The following is a 19,902-nucleotide window of genomic DNA, read 5'->3' on the forward strand; positions in this document are numbered from 1 at the left end:
CCCCCCCCCCCACCCCCCCCCCCCCCCACCCCCCCCCCCCCCCACCCCCCCCCCCCCCCACCCCCCCCCCCCCCCACCCCCCCCCCCCCCCACCCCCCCCCCCCCCCACCCCCCCCCCCCCCCACCCCCCCCCCCCCCCACCCCCCCCCCCCCCCACCCCCCCCCCCCCCCACCCCCCCCCCCCCCCACCCCCCCCCCCCCCCACCCCCCCCCCCCCCCACCCCCCCCCCCCCCCACCCCCCCCCCCCCCCACCCCCCCCCCCCCCCACCCCCCCCCCCCCCCACCCCCCCCCCCCCCCACCCCCCCCCCCCCCCACCCCCCCCCCCCCCCACCCCCCCCCCCCCCCACCCCCCCCCCCCCCCACCCCCCCCCCCCCCCACCCCCCCCCCCCCCCACCCCCCCCCCCCCCCACCCCCCCCCCCCCCCACCCCCCCCCCCCCCCACCCCCCCCCCCCCCCACCCCCCCCCCCCCCCACCCCCCCCCCCCCCCACCCCCCCCCCCCCCCACCCCCCCCCCCCCCCACCCCCCCCCCCCCCCACCCCCCCCCCCCCCCACCCCCCCCCCCCCCCACCCCCCCCCCCCCCCACCCCCCCCCCCCCCCACCCCCCCCCCCCCCCACCCCCCCCCCCCCCCACCCCCCCCCCCCCCCACCCCCCCCCCCCCCCACCCCCCCCCCCCCCCACCCCCCCCCCCCCCCACCCCCCCCCCCCCCCACCCCCCCCCCCCCCCACCCCCCCCCCCCCCCACCCCCCCCCCCCCCCACCCCCCCCCCCCCCCACCCCCCCCCCCCCCCACCCCCCCCCCCCCCCACCCCCCCCCCCCCCCACCCCCCCCCCCCCCCACCCCCCCCCCCCCCCACCCCCCCCCCCCCCCACCCCCCCCCCCCCCCACCCCCCCCCCCCCCCACCCCCCCCCCCCCCCACCCCCCCCCCCCCCCACCCCCCCCCCCCCCCACCCCCCCCCCCCCCCACCCCCCCCCCCCCCCACCCCCCCCCCCCCCCACCCCCCCCCCCCCCCACCCCCCCCCCCCCCCACCCCCCCCCCCCCCCACCCCCCCCCCCCCCCACCCCCCCCCCCCCCCACCCCCCCCCCCCCCCACCCCCCCCCCCCCCCACCCCCCCCCCCCCCCACCCCCCCCCCCCCCCACCCCCCCCCCCCCCCACCCCCCCCCCCCCCCACCCCCCCCCCCCCCCACCCCCCCCCCCCCCCACCCCCCCCCCCCCCCACCCCCCCCCCCCCCCACCCCCCCCCCCCCCCACCCCCCCCCCCCCCCACCCCCCCCCCCCCCCACCCCCCCCCCCCCCCACCCCCCCCCCCCCCCACCCCCCCCCCCCCCCACCCCCCCCCCCCCCCACCCCCCCCCCCCCCCACCCCCCCCCCCCCCCACCCCCCCCCCCCCCCACCCCCCCCCCCCCCCACCCCCCCCCCCCCCCACCCCCCCCCCCCCCCACCCCCCCCCCCCCCCACCCCCCCCCCCCCCCACCCCCCCCCCCCCCCACCCCCCCCCCCCCCCACCCCCCCCCCCCCCCACCCCCCCCCCCCCCCACCCCCCCCCCCCCCCACCCCCCCCCCCCCCCACCCCCCCCCCCCCCCACCCCCCCCCCCCCCCACCCCCCCCCCCCCCCACCCCCCCCCCCCCCCACCCCCCCCCCCCCCCACCCCCCCCCCCCCCCACCCCCCCCCCCCCCCACCCCCCCCCCCCCCCACCCCCCCCCCCCCCCACCCCCCCCCCCCCCCACCCCCCCCCCCCCCCACCCCCCCCCCCCCCCACCCCCCCCCCCCCCCACCCCCCCCCCCCCCCACCCCCCCCCCCCCCCACCCCCCCCCCCCCCCACCCCCCCCCCCCCCCACCCCCCCCCCCCCCCACCCCCCCCCCCCCCCACCCCCCCCCCCCCCCACCCCCCCCCCCCCCCACCCCCCCCCCCCCCCACCCCCCCCCCCCCCCACCCCCCCCCCCCCCCACCCCCCCCCCCCCCCACCCCCCCCCCCCCCCACCCCCCCCCCCCCCCACCCCCCCCCCCCCCCACCCCCCCCCCCCCCCACCCCCCCCCCCCCCCACCCCCCCCCCCCCCCACCCCCCCCCCCCCCCACCCCCCCCCCCCCCCACCCCCCCCCCCCCCCACCCCCCCCCCCCCCCACCCCCCCCCCCCCCCACCCCCCCCCCCCCCCACCCCCCCCCCCCCCCACCCCCCCCCCCCCCCACCCCCCCCCCCCCCCACCCCCCCCCCCCCCCACCCCCCCCCCCCCCCACCCCCCCCCCCCCCCACCCCCCCCCCCCCCCACCCCCCCCCCCCCCCACCCCCCCCCCCCCCCACCCCCCCCCCCCCCCACCCCCCCCCCCCCCCACCCCCCCCCCCCCCCACCCCCCCCCCCCCCCACCCCCCCCCCCCCCCACCCCCCCCCCCCCCCACCCCCCCCCCCCCCCACCCCCCCCCCCCCCCACCCCCCCCCCCCCCCACCCCCCCCCCCCCCCACCCCCCCCCCCCCCCACCCCCCCCCCCCCCCACCCCCCCCCCCCCCCACCCCCCCCCCCCCCCACCCCCCCCCCCCCCCACCCCCCCCCCCCCCCACCCCCCCCCCCCCCCACCCCCCCCCCCCCCCACCCCCCCCCCCCCCCACCCCCCCCCCCCCCCACCCCCCCCCCCCCCCACCCCCCCCCCCCCCCACCCCCCCCCCCCCCCACCCCCCCCCCCCCCCACCCCCCCCCCCCCCCACCCCCCCCCCCCCCCACCCCCCCCCCCCCCCACCCCCCCCCCCCCCCACCCCCCCCCCCCCCCACCCCCCCCCCCCCCCACCCCCCCCCCCCCCCACCCCCCCCCCCCCCCACCCCCCCCCCCCCCCACCCCCCCCCCCCCCCACCCCCCCCCCCCCCCACCCCCCCCCCCCCCCACCCCCCCCCCCCCCCACCCCCCCCCCCCCCCACCCCCCCCCCCCCCCACCCCCCCCCCCCCCCACCCCCCCCCCCCCCCACCCCCCCCCCCCCCCACCCCCCCCCCCCCCCACCCCCCCCCCCCCCCACCCCCCCCCCCCCCCACCCCCCCCCCCCCCCACCCCCCCCCCCCCCCACCCCCCCCCCCCCCCACCCCCCCCCCCCCCCACCCCCCCCCCCCCCCACCCCCCCCCCCCCCCACCCCCCCCCCCCCCCACCCCCCCCCCCCCCCACCCCCCCCCCCCCCCACCCCCCCCCCCCCCCACCCCCCCCCCCCCCCACCCCCCCCCCCCCCCACCCCCCCCCCCCCCCACCCCCCCCCCCCCCCACCCCCCCCCCCCCCCACCCCCCCCCCCCCCCACCCCCCCCCCCCCCCACCCCCCCCCCCCCCCACCCCCCCCCCCCCCCACCCCCCCCCCCCCCCACCCCCCCCCCCCCCCACCCCCCCCCCCCCCCACCCCCCCCCCCCCCCACCCCCCCCCCCCCCCACCCCCCCCCCCCCCCACCCCCCCCCCCCCCCACCCCCCCCCCCCCCCACCCCCCCCCCCCCCCACCCCCCCCCCCCCCCACCCCCCCCCCCCCCCACCCCCCCCCCCCCCCACCCCCCCCCCCCCCCACCCCCCCCCCCCCCCACCCCCCCCCCCCCCCACCCCCCCCCCCCCCCACCCCCCCCCCCCCCCACCCCCCCCCCCCCCCACCCCCCCCCCCCCCCACCCCCCCCCCCCCCCACCCCCCCCCCCCCCCACCCCCCCCCCCCCCCACCCCCCCCCCCCCCCACCCCCCCCCCCCCCCACCCCCCCCCCCCCCCACCCCCCCCCCCCCCCACCCCCCCCCCCCCCCACCCCCCCCCCCCCCCACCCCCCCCCCCCCCCACCCCCCCCCCCCCCCACCCCCCCCCCCCCCCACCCCCCCCCCCCCCCACCCCCCCCCCCCCCCACCCCCCCCCCCCCCCACCCCCCCCCCCCCCCACCCCCCCCCCCCCCCACCCCCCCCCCCCCCCACCCCCCCCCCCCCCCACCCCCCCCCCCCCCCACCCCCCCCCCCCCCCACCCCCCCCCCCCCCCACCCCCCCCCCCCCCCACCCCCCCCCCCCCCCACCCCCCCCCCCCCCCACCCCCCCCCCCCCCCACCCCCCCCCCCCCCCACCCCCCCCCCCCCCCACCCCCCCCCCCCCCCACCCCCCCCCCCCCCCACCCCCCCCCCCCCCCACCCCCCCCCCCCCCCACCCCCCCCCCCCCCCACCCCCCCCCCCCCCCACCCCCCCCCCCCCCCACCCCCCCCCCCCCCCACCCCCCCCCCCCCCCACCCCCCCCCCCCCCCACCCCCCCCCCCCCCCACCCCCCCCCCCCCCCACCCCCCCCCCCCCCCACCCCCCCCCCCCCCCACCCCCCCCCCCCCCCACCCCCCCCCCCCCCCACCCCCCCCCCCCCCCACCCCCCCCCCCCCCCACCCCCCCCCCCCCCCACCCCCCCCCCCCCCCACCCCCCCCCCCCCCCACCCCCCCCCCCCCCCACCCCCCCCCCCCCCCACCCCCCCCCCCCCCCACCCCCCCCCCCCCCCACCCCCCCCCCCCCCCACCCCCCCCCCCCCCCACCCCCCCCCCCCCCCACCCCCCCCCCCCCCCACCCCCCCCCCCCCCCACCCCCCCCCCCCCCCACCCCCCCCCCCCCCCACCCCCCCCCCCCCCCACCCCCCCCCCCCCCCACCCCCCCCCCCCCCCACCCCCCCCCCCCCCCACCCCCCCCCCCCCCCACCCCCCCCCCCCCCCACCCCCCCCCCCCCCCACCCCCCCCCCCCCCCACCCCCCCCCCCCCCCACCCCCCCCCCCCCCCACCCCCCCCCCCCCCCACCCCCCCCCCCCCCCACCCCCCCCCCCCCCCACCCCCCCCCCCCCCCACCCCCCCCCCCCCCCACCCCCCCCCCCCCCCACCCCCCCCCCCCCCCACCCCCCCCCCCCCCCACCCCCCCCCCCCCCCACCCCCCCCCCCCCCCACCCCCCCCCCCCCCCACCCCCCCCCCCCCCCACCCCCCCCCCCCCCCACCCCCCCCCCCCCCCACCCCCCCCCCCCCCCACCCCCCCCCCCCCCCACCCCCCCCCCCCCCCACCCCCCCCCCCCCCCACCCCCCCCCCCCCCCACCCCCCCCCCCCCCCACCCCCCCCCCCCCCCACCCCCCCCCCCCCCCACCCCCCCCCCCCCCCACCCCCCCCCCCCCCCACCCCCCCCCCCCCCCACCCCCCCCCCCCCCCACCCCCCCCCCCCCCCACCCCCCCCCCCCCCCACCCCCCCCCCCCCCCACCCCCCCCCCCCCCCACCCCCCCCCCCCCCCACCCCCCCCCCCCCCCACCCCCCCCCCCCCCCACCCCCCCCCCCCCCCACCCCCCCCCCCCCCCACCCCCCCCCCCCCCCACCCCCCCCCCCCCCCACCCCCCCCCCCCCCCACCCCCCCCCCCCCCCACCCCCCCCCCCCCCCACCCCCCCCCCCCCCCACCCCCCCCCCCCCCCACCCCCCCCCCCCCCCACCCCCCCCCCCCCCCACCCCCCCCCCCCCCCACCCCCCCCCCCCCCCACCCCCCCCCCCCCCCACCCCCCCCCCCCCCCACCCCCCCCCCCCCCCACCCCCCCCCCCCCCCACCCCCCCCCCCCCCCACCCCCCCCCCCCCCCACCCCCCCCCCCCCCCACCCCCCCCCCCCCCCACCCCCCCCCCCCCCCACCCCCCCCCCCCCCCACCCCCCCCCCCCCCCACCCCCCCCCCCCCCCACCCCCCCCCCCCCCCACCCCCCCCCCCCCCCACCCCCCCCCCCCCCCACCCCCCCCCCCCCCCACCCCCCCCCCCCCCCACCCCCCCCCCCCCCCACCCCCCCCCCCCCCCACCCCCCCCCCCCCCCACCCCCCCCCCCCCCCACCCCCCCCCCCCCCCACCCCCCCCCCCCCCCACCCCCCCCCCCCCCCACCCCCCCCCCCCCCCACCCCCCCCCCCCCCCACCCCCCCCCCCCCCCACCCCCCCCCCCCCCCACCCCCCCCCCCCCCCACCCCCCCCCCCCCCCACCCCCCCCCCCCCCCACCCCCCCCCCCCCCCACCCCCCCCCCCCCCCACCCCCCCCCCCCCCCACCCCCCCCCCCCCCCACCCCCCCCCCCCCCCACCCCCCCCCCCCCCCACCCCCCCCCCCCCCCACCCCCCCCCCCCCCCACCCCCCCCCCCCCCCACCCCCCCCCCCCCCCACCCCCCCCCCCCCCCACCCCCCCCCCCCCCCACCCCCCCCCCCCCCCACCCCCCCCCCCCCCCACCCCCCCCCCCCCCCACCCCCCCCCCCCCCCACCCCCCCCCCCCCCCACCCCCCCCCCCCCCCACCCCCCCCCCCCCCCACCCCCCCCCCCCCCCACCCCCCCCCCCCCCCACCCCCCCCCCCCCCCACCCCCCCCCCCCCCCACCCCCCCCCCCCCCCACCCCCCCCCCCCCCCACCCCCCCCCCCCCCCACCCCCCCCCCCCCCCACCCCCCCCCCCCCCCACCCCCCCCCCCCCCCACCCCCCCCCCCCCCCACCCCCCCCCCCCCCCACCCCCCCCCCCCCCCACCCCCCCCCCCCCCCACCCCCCCCCCCCCCCACCCCCCCCCCCCCCCACCCCCCCCCCCCCCCACCCCCCCCCCCCCCCACCCCCCCCCCCCCCCACCCCCCCCCCCCCCCACCCCCCCCCCCCCCCACCCCCCCCCCCCCCCACCCCCCCCCCCCCCCACCCCCCCCCCCCCCCACCCCCCCCCCCCCCCACCCCCCCCCCCCCCCACCCCCCCCCCCCCCCACCCCCCCCCCCCCCCACCCCCCCCCCCCCCCACCCCCCCCCCCCCCCACCCCCCCCCCCCCCCACCCCCCCCCCCCCCCACCCCCCCCCCCCCCCACCCCCCCCCCCCCCCACCCCCCCCCCCCCCCACCCCCCCCCCCCCCCACCCCCCCCCCCCCCCACCCCCCCCCCCCCCCACCCCCCCCCCCCCCCACCCCCCCCCCCCCCCACCCCCCCCCCCCCCCACCCCCCCCCCCCCCCACCCCCCCCCCCCCCCACCCCCCCCCCCCCCCACCCCCCCCCCCCCCCACCCCCCCCCCCCCCCACCCCCCCCCCCCCCCACCCCCCCCCCCCCCCACCCCCCCCCCCCCCCACCCCCCCCCCCCCCCACCCCCCCCCCCCCCCACCCCCCCCCCCCCCCACCCCCCCCCCCCCCCACCCCCCCCCCCCCCCACCCCCCCCCCCCCCCACCCCCCCCCCCCCCCACCCCCCCCCCCCCCCACCCCCCCCCCCCCCCACCCCCCCCCCCCCCCACCCCCCCCCCCCCCCACCCCCCCCCCCCCCCACCCCCCCCCCCCCCCACCCCCCCCCCCCCCCACCCCCCCCCCCCCCCACCCCCCCCCCCCCCCACCCCCCCCCCCCCCCACCCCCCCCCCCCCCCACCCCCCCCCCCCCCCACCCCCCCCCCCCCCCACCCCCCCCCCCCCCCACCCCCCCCCCCCCCCACCCCCCCCCCCCCCCACCCCCCCCCCCCCCCACCCCCCCCCCCCCCCACCCCCCCCCCCCCCCACCCCCCCCCCCCCCCACCCCCCCCCCCCCCCACCCCCCCCCCCCCCCACCCCCCCCCCCCCCCACCCCCCCCCCCCCCCACCCCCCCCCCCCCCCACCCCCCCCCCCCCCCACCCCCCCCCCCCCCCACCCCCCCCCCCCCCCACCCCCCCCCCCCCCCACCCCCCCCCCCCCCCACCCCCCCCCCCCCCCACCCCCCCCCCCCCCCACCCCCCCCCCCCCCCACACCCTTCCCCCGCACCACCCCCCCCCCCGCCCACCCCCCCCCCCCCCCAACCCCCCCCCCCCCCCCCCCCCCCCCCCCCCACCCCAGAGGAGGAGGAGGAGGAGGAGTTTGGAAAGACACATTGTAAGGTAGGTGGGGCTAAGAGAGTTCTGAGAGAACCCCATGGGTCTGTACTGCCCAGCGTCACCCAGCAGACTTCATGTAGAGGAGTGCGGAAGCAAAACTTGGGGCCTTTCCCCACTTAACTTCTGCTGTGCGCTACTCTCCCCAAATAGCGTGGGGTCCCGCGGCACTCCCCACTACAGAGGCGGCAACAACGCAGCCGCCCCGAAGCTGCCGCTCTTGAGCCCCCCTCCGCGAGCGTCATTCCTGGCACTCTTCAAAACGGCGCCTTTTGATGACCCTGTGCAGAGCGTGGGGTCGTGGGGAAGCCCGGCGCGCGCCAGAAATGACGCGGGCTGAGAGTAGCGCACAGCAAAGGGGAAACGACCAAAGTGGGGAAACGGCCTTGGTCCTTCAGGTTGGAGTCTGCCATCGAGGTGGTGAAGAGGGGAATCAAACCCGAATCTCCAAATTAGACTGCTCTTGGCTGTCATTGCTCAGTTAAAAAATATTAAATGTTTTGAGATCGTTCCATGGGGCTGTAATGTCCTGGTTCTTGCTCAGGGGATTCCCTTTACCTTTGAAATTGATATTACACAGCAGAAGGGCAGGTCCAATCTAAAACAAGAGATTTTCCCCCCTTTATCACATGTAATGTTTATTTTGTATAATGAAATGCATCACAACATTTAGATTTTTTTTAAAAAATGCAACTGTTTAGGGAAATGCTCTTTATGCATGCTAGGGAAAATAGTTGCTATCTTTGGAATCCCCCTTGCACCGCAGTGGCACGATTAAATGCGTTGCTCTGTCTACAATTGGCAGGTGATCATATTTTGCTGCAAGCCAGGAAAAAAGGGTTAACTGCCAATTGCTGAGTCACAATCTCTTAACGGCTTAGCTATGGCCCCTTCCGCACTGTAGGATTCGACCTTAGATCGACTTGGGTCCGACGCGGGTACTCCGCACAGCTGTAGCGTCGGACTCGTGTCTGACTCGACTCACCCTCCTCTCGCCATTAAATTTTCAAGCTCGACTGGGAAGTCGAGTCGACTGGCGAACTCAGGTTGCACTCAAGCTGAAGCCGGCGAAGTGCGGAATCTCCCTCACCTCAACTCCCAGCCAGCCAATCACAGCGCAGTATTTTGCCCATGCGCAGAACGGGAGACTCATGGTGGCAGTGAGAAGCGCGCCTTTAAAAAAATCCTCCTACGTAGCTCCTACCTAGGTAAACGGGGAAAAAGGGACACGCACTCACGTTTCCCGCCATAGAACGGCAGCCAATCGGGAATGAGGAGCGGAAGACATGAGGAGATGGTCCCGCCCTCTGAACTCGGCTCCGGAGACACGAGTCAGCTGCTGTGCGGAGAAATGGAGGAGTCGAGCTCAGGTAACGATTTCCGCGGACACGAGTCAAACCTGAGTTGCCTTGTGTGTGCAGAAGGGCCCTATGAGTGAGGCGCTCCAACCTGGATGGCCCAACCTAGCCCATTTTCATCAAGTCTCAGAAGTTATCAGGATCAGCCCTGCTTACTATTCGGATGGGAGACCTCTGAGGAATTCCAGAGTCACTATGAGGAGGAAGGCAATAGTACACCACCTTTGAATACCTTTTGCCTTGAAAACCCTACCAGGCTGCTAGACGTCAGCTGTGACTTGACAACATTTTCCACAACCAAAGGGCCAGGTTTTCATTTTCGAGTCAGACTGGATTGGGAAGCTTCTCTCTTCATTTATCCCTTGAAATTTTATAAATACAGAGCCTTGAACCACGTTATCTTTTATCTACAAATGGGGAAATCTTTACCTGTTGAATGAATGCCTGCATCAAACCTAATCCAGCTGAGTTTATGTAATGGCAACCTCAAAGATGCATATGTGCAAATGTAACCCCCATGCTCAGAATGGGTTGACCCAGTAAGGGATGGAGACTCAAAGCAGCAGGAGGCTGCAGAGCTCATGTAGTTGGAGGAGACAAGGCTACCAGACTCGGACCTTGGTTGTATAAGCCCTTAACACCTTGTTAAGGCAACTGCAATGTTGTTGGGAACCAGTGGGAAGGTAGTTGTTTATTTTTGCTATGTTATAAATGTTGGAGTTTATTGTTTCAGGTTTTCTTTTTGTGGTTGTAATGAGTGAGAGTTCTCCTGGAAACCTTCATCATGTTGAATCCTGTTCACCAAGCCCTTGGAGTCTTCAGGAGCCAACCCACTTGCAAAGAAGAATTGGACTTGCCAGTATCCGTAGACTGTAAATATAAGGACTTGAAAATGCAACCTGAATAGGACCTTGAAGTTAAATGTTGATGTTTGATGTTATATGTTAAGAAAGTAAACCATACTGATTTTAAAAATTTGTTGTTGCAAACTCATTCCAAGTTCTGCCCCACAGAACCCACAAGCTGAGGTTACACAAACCCTTTTGAAACCCAACATTTTTTAAAAAATAGAATCCCTCATAGAGGCCTCAGTAAATCTTGCAAAAGACATACCTTGCAGAAATGCGTGGGCTTCAAAGCTGCCTTACCCCATCCGAGCTTCAAGAGTTTGACTCCAGTCACTGTTTCCTTAGTGGACTTTGCAGTTGATGGAGTTCCTGATCTATAAATTTGCCCCATTTTGAAAGGACGTGTAGATTCGGTTTCTGTTTGTAGCCATAAGAGTAAGTCAAGATAGAAGCTTGATCTAGTGGGGTTCCCAGCTCTGGGTTGGGAAATACCTAGGGCAGTGTTTCCCAACCTTTTTGAGGTCAGGGTACCCTTGACCTCACTCTTCATATCTCACAGTACCCCTGCCGCCACCCTCCACCTTCCCCTCCCATTGACCCTGCTTGCCACACACCCCACTTCCCCTCCCAGGGTGAAGGGTAGCACTAGGGGGGGGTGGCGGTAGTGTTGCCACGGTACCCCTGGGACATGCTCACGGCACCCCAGGGTACCACGGAACCCTGGTTGAGAATGGCTGACTTAGGGATTTGGGGTGGGGGTGGTAAGGTCTGAGGAGGACAAGGTTTGGGGAAGGGAGATAAGATATGCAGATAAGACCTAGTGTTTCTGGAAGGAATCGTACATTATATGTGGATTGCATTTGAAAGGTGGATTTTCAAACTGTGAAGGCATAATTCAGGGTGTGCAAGTGTTCAAGTGGAACCTGTAAGGACTTGCAGGAGAGGATGGACTATTTGAGGGATTGTTTTAATAACCCCAAACACAAAGATAAGACTTGGTGTTTCTGTCACATAGAAGGAACAGTATATTATACGTGGATTGAACTTGAAAAAAAAATGCATTTTCAAGCGGTGACGGCATAATGCATTGTCGAAGGCTTTCACAGCCAGAATGGAGTGTCGTGGGATTTCCAGGCTGTATGCTACTGGAACATGGCCATACAGTCCGGAAATCCCATAACACTTCTGTGAAGGTATAGTTCAGGGTATTCAAGTGTGCAAAATGGGAACCTGTAAGGACTTGCAGGAGGTATCTCATTTCCCGCTCCCCCAATATTTCCTCTTTCTCTTTCCGGAACGCCCCCATAGCCTCCCCCCTTTCATTGTCTCCCTCTAGAATTGTCAATCTCCAGGTGGGGCTTGGAGAAATCCTGGAATCGCAGCAGATGTCTCAAGTCCAGAGATCAGCTCCCCCTTAGGTTTGCCAGCTCCGCATTAAGAAATCCCTGGAGCTTTGTTGGGGAAGCTGTTGGAGGATGAGATTTGGGGAGGAAAGTAACCTCATCAGGGTGTAACACCATAAAGTCTATCCTCCAAAGTATTTTATCCAGAGAAACTTATCTCTGGGCGTTTCCCCACTTGCCACGACCCCCCGTATGCCCCACGCTGCTCTCAGCGTGCGTCATTTCTGGCGCGTGCCCGGGCTTCTCCACGACTGGGCTTCCCCAGGACCCCACTCTGCGTGGGGTCATCCAAAGGCACCGTTTGGAAGAGCACCAGGAATGACACGTGCTGAGGGGGCGCAACAGCGGCAGCGTCGGGGCAGCTGCGTTGTCGCTGCCCCTGTAGTGGGGAGTGCCGGGGGACCCCACGCTACTTGGCGACAGTAGTGCGGGGCAGAAAGTAAGTGGGAAAACGCCCTCTGTCCTCTGGACAACAGTGGTAATTTGGCGTGATCTTTATCCCCACCTGGAGGATGGTAATACTAGTTTCCCTGGAGGAAATGGCTGCTTTTAAGGGTGGAGTCTATGGCATTATAACCCTTTGAGGTCCCTCCTTTCCTCAAACTCCACTTTCCCCAGGCTCAACCCTCAATCTGTAGGAATATTTCATTTACAAATTCAAAAACCTTTAATGGCATAAAAGAGGTGGTGATATACAAAATATGTTAAAACCAGATAACCAAAGCTTACAAAAAGGAATATGCTAACCAGGGTTTCACAACCCTATCTCCTTCTCTACTCCTCTACACCATCTTAAACTTTCCTATGTAGAAAAACTATGGCTCAGTTGTGTGATAACAGCCAGTGGGCCTGACTAACCTGAATGGTAGGGAACCCTCAGGAAATTGTAGGGTGGCACCTCACTTTCCCCCGTATTCCCCTTCCCGCACTATTCTTTTTCTGTTCCCCAGGCAACTCTCATATCCTCCCCCCTTTCCCGGCCTTATTGTCTCCTTCTTAGCCATTCATTAACTTACCTACTGCCCACCTCCAGAGGTGGTATCCAGCAGGTTCTCACCAGTTCCCGAGAGTGGGCTACTAATTATTTGTGTGTGCCAAGAGGGGGTTACTAATTGGGTCCGCTTTTCCATTAGAAATCCCATTAGGTCCAAAAATCATAAAGTCCTGTTGTTTCCTATGTGGCTGGTTAACGAAGGTAGAAAACGGGATAATTCTCCCTGTTGGGCTGTTTTAAAAACATGTTTTAGTAATATGGTCAAGTTCCTTGTTTCAGGAAAGTGTCCTTCTTTTGATTTCTAGAAACAAAATTAAGTATTTGAAAGTATTAAGTCATTTAACAGGCAGCCAATTAGAGGAGAAGTAGTTGTTTCTGTTGGCAGTAGACGATAGGACTTGCTATAATGAGTTTAAATTATGGACAGAAAGATGCCAGCTGGAAATTAGGAACTTTTTTTTACAGTAAGAGTTTTTTACAGTAACAGAGAAATTATTAATGCCCCGCCCCGGAATGCCCGGCCACGCCCCCATCGTGCCCCGCCCAGCCCCATTGGCGCTACGCCACTGTTTGAATCCCACCACCTTGGGAACCTGTTACTAAAATTTTTGGATCCCACCACTGCCCACCTCCCATCTTTTACTATATTGATTTACTTCATTTATGCCCCACTTTTCTTCACAGTGGGCACCAAAGCAACTTCCATGATTCCCCGGTCCTCCTTTTTACTGACAGAACAACCCGGTAAAGTAGATTAGGCTGAAAGCATGTGATTGGCCCAAAATCACTCAGTCAGCTTCCAGTGAGGATTCAGACCTGGGTATCTGGGACCCTCCTCTGAAGCTCTGAGTCCTACAACACACTGGCATTCATAAGGTTGCTGCTGATGGACAGTAGCAAGCAGCCAGCCTTAGTAGAATCATGCAAGCCAAGTGGTATGGAGTCACACAGAGGTTAATGCCAGGCGTGGGGTTGCCAATCTCAGATGGAACCGGAAGAACTCCTAGAATTACAACTGATCGCCAGACGACAGAAAGCTGAATCCCTGGAGAAAATAAATGTTTTGTAGGGTGGACTATATGGCAGTCTATCCTGTTGGGGCCTCTTCTCTCTGCAAAACCTGCCTTCTTCAGACTCCACTACAAAATCTCTAGGAATTCCCCAACCTGAAACTTGCAACTCTAGCTAGGCCTGCCCAAATGAGTCCCCCCCCCCCAGGGGAAAACAGCCCTGTACAGGACCTTGCTCCTTCCTTCTGCCCTTGACTGACAGAACCAAGCTTGGAATACTGTGGTTGCCTAGCAACAGCCCCTGAGTGAATCTGCTGCTTAAAGCTACAGGTACTCCTTGTGTCATTTTAAGAATTTTTAAACTCTCCCCAATATTTTTTTTCCTGCAAACATGGGGTTTTTTCAGGGTGGTAGAAAGATCTGCCTTGCCTGGATTCTCAGCTTTGGTTGGCTTCACTATGAGTATATAGATATAGATGTAGTGTATAGATATAGACTATGACTTTTTGTCAGATTTGATTGAGATAAATACAAGTGCCACAAAATATTTCTTTGCATGTGCAGAAGTTTTAATACTTTAAGAAGGGGTGGATATCATAAGACTGAAAGGCTACGTTTTAATAACCAGAAGATCCAAAATTATGGAGATTATTAACCAAGGATGGTTTTGGAAGGCAAGAAAAGATCTGCATTGAGTGGCGGCCGCTGGAGAGTTCTCGTTAAAGGCATCTATTTCAGGTTCTGGGGGAAGATCTTCTGTTGCTTCTCTTGAGAAAATCCTTCAACGGTCCTGCCGCCACTGCTGCCACTGAAGCATCCGCCACCACTTCCGCCTCCACAACTTCCACCACCAGTACGGCTGCTGCCACTGCATCCGCCACCACTATGGCTGCTACCGTAGCACCCACTGCTTCCAACGCTACTGCTGCCTCCAAAACATCCTCCGCTGCTTTGGACTACTTGAAAAGATCCTCTGTCACTGCATCCACCACCAGTACGGCTGCTGCCACTGCATCCGCCACCACTATGGCTGCTACCGTAGCATCCACTGCTTCCAACACTACTGCTGCCTCCATAACATCCTCCGCTGCTTTGGACCACTTGAGAATATCCTCTGTCACTGCATCCGCCACCACTACGGCTGCTACTGGAGCATCCACTACTTCCAACACTACTGCTGCCTCCATAACATCCTCCGCTGCTTTGGATCACTTGAGGAGATCCTCTGTCACTGCATCCGCCACCACTATGGCTGCTACCGTAGCATCCACTGCTTCCAACGCTACTGCTGCCTCCATAACATCCTCCTTTCGCTTTGGACGCCCGAGAATATCCTCTGTCGCTGCATCCGCCACCACTAACTAACGCTTTACCGTATGGCATCCACTGCTTCCAACGCTACTGCTGCCTCCATAACATCCTCCGGCTGGCACGGATCAGCCTGAGGAGATCCTCTGTCACTGCATCCGCCACCACTACGGCTGCTACTGGAGCATCCACTGCTTCCAACGCTACTGCTGCCTCCACAGCTTCCTCCGCTGCTTTGGACCACTTCAGAAGATCCTCTATTGCTGCATCCGCTACCAGAGCAGCTTGCTCCTCTTTGTGCTTGTTGGCTCATTGCTCTGGTGGCTTAAGCGATCCTGGAGCACATAAAAGGGAGAGAGAAAGCTCAGATTGGTATTTTCAGAAAAGGTCTACATGGAAACATTCTTAAATGTTGCTGTTAAGACCACACCATCTTCCCTTCCCACAATTCTTGTTGAGCCTTTTTAATTAAGCTCCTGAGATGTTGTTCTCCTTCTTGGATGCACAAAACGAGGAGGGATGTCCATATGTGTTGGTAGAGGCAGAAAAGGGCCCGTTTCTGCTATGGGACAAGTGACTTTCTAACATTCCAAGCGTGACAAATTGTCTTTCTCAACTCCAACAAAAAATGAAAAATTGCACTTAGAAGAAGAAGAAGTAGAGGAGCTTGGATTTATATCCCACCTTTCTCTCCTGGAAGGAGTCTCAAAGTGGCTTACAAACTCCTTCCCTTCCTCTCCCCACAACAGATACCTTGTAAGCTAGGTGGTGCTGACAGAATTGAGAGAATTGTGACTGGCTCAAGCTCACCCAGCAGACTTTGTGTGGAGGAGTGGGGAAACAAATCAAGTTTACCTGATTGGAGTCTGCCACTCATGTGGAAAAGTGGGGAATCAAATCTGGTTCTTCATATTAGAGTCTGCCCCTTCTAACCACTATACCATGCTTGCTCTTACCACGCTTACCACGCTCTATTTGAGCATGAGTAGGACATCCTGGACCAACCCAAAGATTATTGGATTAATGTCTGCCAACCAGAACATTCGTTTATGAAACGACTATTGTTTGTTCCTCTCTATTTCCTACAGTATTACTTGTTCAAAACTGGCTAGGAGCAAGGAAGATAGTTCCCTCTGCCCAGAGATGATCCAAGGGATTGTCTGGACCTCAACAATAAAAAAAATATGGAAACAAACCCACAAAAATGCTTCCAAACCTACTTTGATTCTTTAAGGTTTGAAATTATCTAATACGATTATACTCTGTCAAATTGCAACCAGTTTCAAGGCACGAGATGAACAGAAGCAATCTTGGTTTTCTGTGATGGTCTCCCATCAAAGGACTAACCCTGCTTAGCTTCCATAAGGCAAGAGACATTGAGAAATGGTTTGCCATTGCTTGCCTCTGCGTGGCAATCCTGGATTTCCTCAGTGGTCCCTCATCCAATTACTACATATAGGGGCTTTCCGCACTACAGAAGGGAGCTAAGGTCAACTCGGTTCCCTTCAGTGGGGGGCGATTCCAGGCTGTCTGCACAGCAACTTACTTGGCCCCATGGAACCGAGCTAAGTGGGCAGGATCATCTTGGTGCCTGTTTCGCTCCTCGATCGTGATTGGAGCTTGTGTTACCATGGGAAACAGGAGCGTTCTTTTTTTTCAGTTTTTACAGTTTACAGTTTACAGTTACATGCCCGCCACGACTCTCCTGTTCTGCGCATGCCACAAAAGCCGTGCCTGATTGGTTGAATGGATGAGGTGTCGTTTCGATGCATTCACACTTCGAAGCTTCGAAGCGGTATCGACCTTGTTCCAGCAGAAAGGTGCAGTTCATAACTGCGACAGGTATGTCGCAGTTCTGGGGGGGGGGAACTGAGACAAAACAACGTTGAGCTCAGTTGCAGTGCGGATACACTGAAGTGAACCTAGATAGGAACCAGTAAAACTCTGTCAGTGCAGAAAGCCCCATAGTGGTAGAAGGGGACTCCTTGTTGTGGGGAACAGAAATAGTACTTCGTAGGCCTGACAGGATGTTTTGAAAGGTGTGCTGTCTCCCTGGGGCAAAAATCTATGATGTACCAGAGAGGCTGACAAGATTCATCAAGCCCACTGACTGTTACCAGAGGTGAGATCCAGCAGGTTCTCACCAGTTCCCAAGAGTGGGTTACTAATTATTTGTGTGGGCCGAGAGGGGGTTACTAATTGGGTCTGCTTTTCCATTAGAAATTCCATTAGATCCAAAAATCACAAAGTCCTGTTGTTTCCTATGTGGCTGGTTAGCGAAGGTAGAAAACGGGATCATTCTCCCTGTTGGGCTGTTTTAAAAACATGTGTTTTAGAAATATGGTAAAGTTCCTTGTTTCAGGAAAGTATCCTCCTTTTGATTTCTAGAAACAAAATTAAGTATTTGAAAGTATCAAGTGTTTGACAGGCAGTCAATGAGAGAAGAAGTCGTTGTTTCTGTTGGCAGCAGACGATAGGACTTGCTATAATGAGTTTAAATTACGGACAGAAAGATGCCAGCTGGAAATGAGGAACTTTTTTTTACAGTAAGAGTTTTTTACAGTAACAGAGAAATTTATTTATTTATTTATTTATTTATTTATTTATTTATTTATTTATTCTTTCAACTTTTATACCACCCTATCCCCAGGGGGCTCCGGGCGGTGTACAATGTACAAACATAATACAGTCATGAAATAGTTAAAACCTTTAAAAGCAGCGATAGAAACAATAAAAGACTAAATATAATAAGTATAAGTGGCGTCCGACAGCCCCATTTTCAAAATCCTCTCCCAAGGTGTAAGGGGCCGTCCCATTAGGTGACAGAAGGCCCAGGTGTAAGGGGCCAAGAACAAAGAGGGGGGGCACCATCAGTGGCCGGATCCTCCAAAGGCCTCCAAATTATTAATGCCCTGCCCCTGGAATGCCCGGCCACTCCCCCATTGTGCCCCGCCCATCCTCATTGGTGCTACGCCACTGTTTGAATCCCACCACCATGGGAACTATTACTAAAATGTTTGGATCTCACCACTGACTGTTACCCCTTCCTTTTGTTCCATGGGGGAACCAATAACACTGCAAGGTATAGCTTTCAGGAATTTCATGTTGCAGCCAACATATGGCAACCCCATAGGGTATTCAAGGCAAGAAGAGTTCAAAAGTGGTTTGTCATTGTCTGTCTCTGGGTAGCAACCTTGGTTCTCCTTGGTGGCCTCCCATCCAAGGACTCACCAGAGAAACCACCTAGCATGATCGTTTAGCTACACACCTGCCCACACAAATAAATATTAATAATTTGTTTCATGTCAATTGTTGGAGAGATCAGAAAGGGATATAATATGTCCTTCAGTTTCTGTAAAAGTGTCCCCGCCAGTCAGTACAGAACGAGATGTCTCAGAAGAACTAAGCATCCAATAAATCCAAGCAAGTCAAAGAGAAGAAAGGTCTTTGCACTTACCCTGATGATCACTGAGGAAATGTCGTCCAAGCAACTGCAGCTGAGTGTATGAGAAGCATCAACCAAGGAGGGCCTTTTATACCATCTGTCAGTGTCCCCTTTCACAACCGAGCACGTGGCAAAATTGCCACTTGGTTTTCGAACCAGCCGCGGCTTGTCCTTAATTTTGCCCCCATTTTTGCGCTCGTCATCGCTTTTGACTCACGCCAACGTGAGATGCGTATCTGAAATATGTGTATGGGTCTGATAGCAGGACATGCGACTGCTTTCTATCACCTGATAACTATGTAAACACTTGCTTTAAATATGTGGGTGGCACAGTCTTTCCTAATATTTTCTGACATCTCATTTGAATTGATAGAATGAGTCACCTATTGGAAGAGACTTGATTCACCTGAGCCATCACCTTCCAAATATCTGAGCCCCATGAGAGTCACATTTATCCCAATTTTTGTGATATTATTCATTTGTCAAGGGTGGCACCTAGTTGATTGAAGTGCATTCCAGCACCATTGTAGCCTGATGGTATCTGGGTGACTGAAATACATTCCTGTCAATGTAATTGCTGCAAAATATATATGATACCATGTTGTAAAGGGACATTCTTTCCTTGATCTTTACTCTTCCTTTCACATGCCTTATAGACAACAAGGCTTATCCCTGACACCTTCCATGGGAAAAGGGCAGAGGTGGGATCCAACCAGTTCTCACCACTTCTTTAGAAGTGGTTACTATTTTTTTCTGAGTGCCGAGAAGGGGTTACTAAAGCAACCTCCCTGCCCAATAGGGACTGGAGGTGCGTGTGTGCGGCGGCGCAGTGGTGGGATCCAAAAATGTTAGTAACAGGTTCCCATGGTGGTGGGATTCAAACAGTGGCATAGTGCCAATGGGGCTGGGCGGGGCACGACGGGGGCATGGCCGGACATTCCGGGGGTGGGGCATTAATAATGTCTCTGTTACTGTAAAAAACTCTTACTGTTAAAAAAACAGTTCCTAATTTCCAGCTGGTATCTTTCTGTCCATAATTGAAACTCATTATAGCAAGTCCTATCGTCTACTGCCAACAGAAACAACTACTTCTCCTCTGACTGCCTGTCAAGTACTTAATACTTTCAAATACTTAGTTTTGTTTCTAGAAATCAAAAGAAGGATACTTTCCTCAAACAAGGAACTTGACCATATTTCTAAAGCATGTTTTTAAAACAGCCCAACAGGGAGAATGATCCCGTTTTCTACCTTCGCTAACCAGCCACATAGGAAACCACAGGACTTTATGATTTTTGGACCTAATGGGATTTCTAACGGAAAAGCAGACCCAATTGGTAACCCCCCTCTCGGCACACACAAATAATTAGTGACCCACTCTCGGGAACTGGTGAGAACCTGCTGGATCCCACCTCGAATCCCACCACTGGAAAAGGGGTTGTTTCCACTGACTCGTGGGGGTGGAAGTCCAGGTGTCTGTACTTTTATCTGTCACTGACCTTCAGGTGCTGCGGAATAACTCTTTCTTACATTCTTTGGAAAAACGGGAGGGGGGATTGTTTCTGAATAAAAGAAGGCAGATGGGTCAGAACTTCTTGCAAGCTGGGCGCTTTGTTACCTTTTAAATAAACGTTACCGATCAACAGTCCAGAGCCTGTTTATTGCTTCAAGGATCGAGATCTAACATCATTC

General features: G+C 65.1%; 1 protein-coding gene across 1 annotated transcript; it reads right to left on the minus strand.

Moving 5' to 3' along the window:
- Positions 1–14,007: 14,007 nt before the first annotated feature.
- LOC125439701 (loricrin-like) lies at positions 14,008–18,265 on the minus strand. Its single transcript, XM_048508833.1, has 3 exons — positions 18,226–18,265; positions 14,934–15,103; positions 14,008–14,704 (listed from the first exon to the last, which is right to left on the minus strand). Exons 2-3 carry the CDS (start codon positions 15,079–15,081, stop codon positions 14,190–14,192), a joined length of 663 nt encoding a protein of 220 aa, XP_048364790.1. The 5' UTR covers positions 15,082–15,103; positions 18,226–18,265; the 3' UTR covers positions 14,008–14,189.
- Positions 18,266–19,902: the final 1,637 nt, after the last annotated feature.

This window comes from Sphaerodactylus townsendi, linkage group LG01, assembly GCF_021028975.2.
Source record: "Sphaerodactylus townsendi isolate TG3544 linkage group LG01, MPM_Stown_v2.3, whole genome shotgun sequence".
In the NCBI taxonomy this organism is placed as follows: domain Eukaryota; kingdom Metazoa; phylum Chordata; class Lepidosauria; order Squamata; family Sphaerodactylidae; genus Sphaerodactylus; species Sphaerodactylus townsendi.

Coding starts and splice junctions, on each gene's coding strand:
- LOC125439701 (XM_048508833.1), bottom strand. CDS start 15,081: ATGAGCCAACAAGCACAAAGAGGAGCAAGCTGCTCTGGTAGCGGATGC. Junction 14,705..14,933: donor CTCCAGTAGCAGCCGTAGTG/GTGGCGGATGCA, acceptor GCAGCCATAGTG/GTGGCGGATGCAGTGACAGA.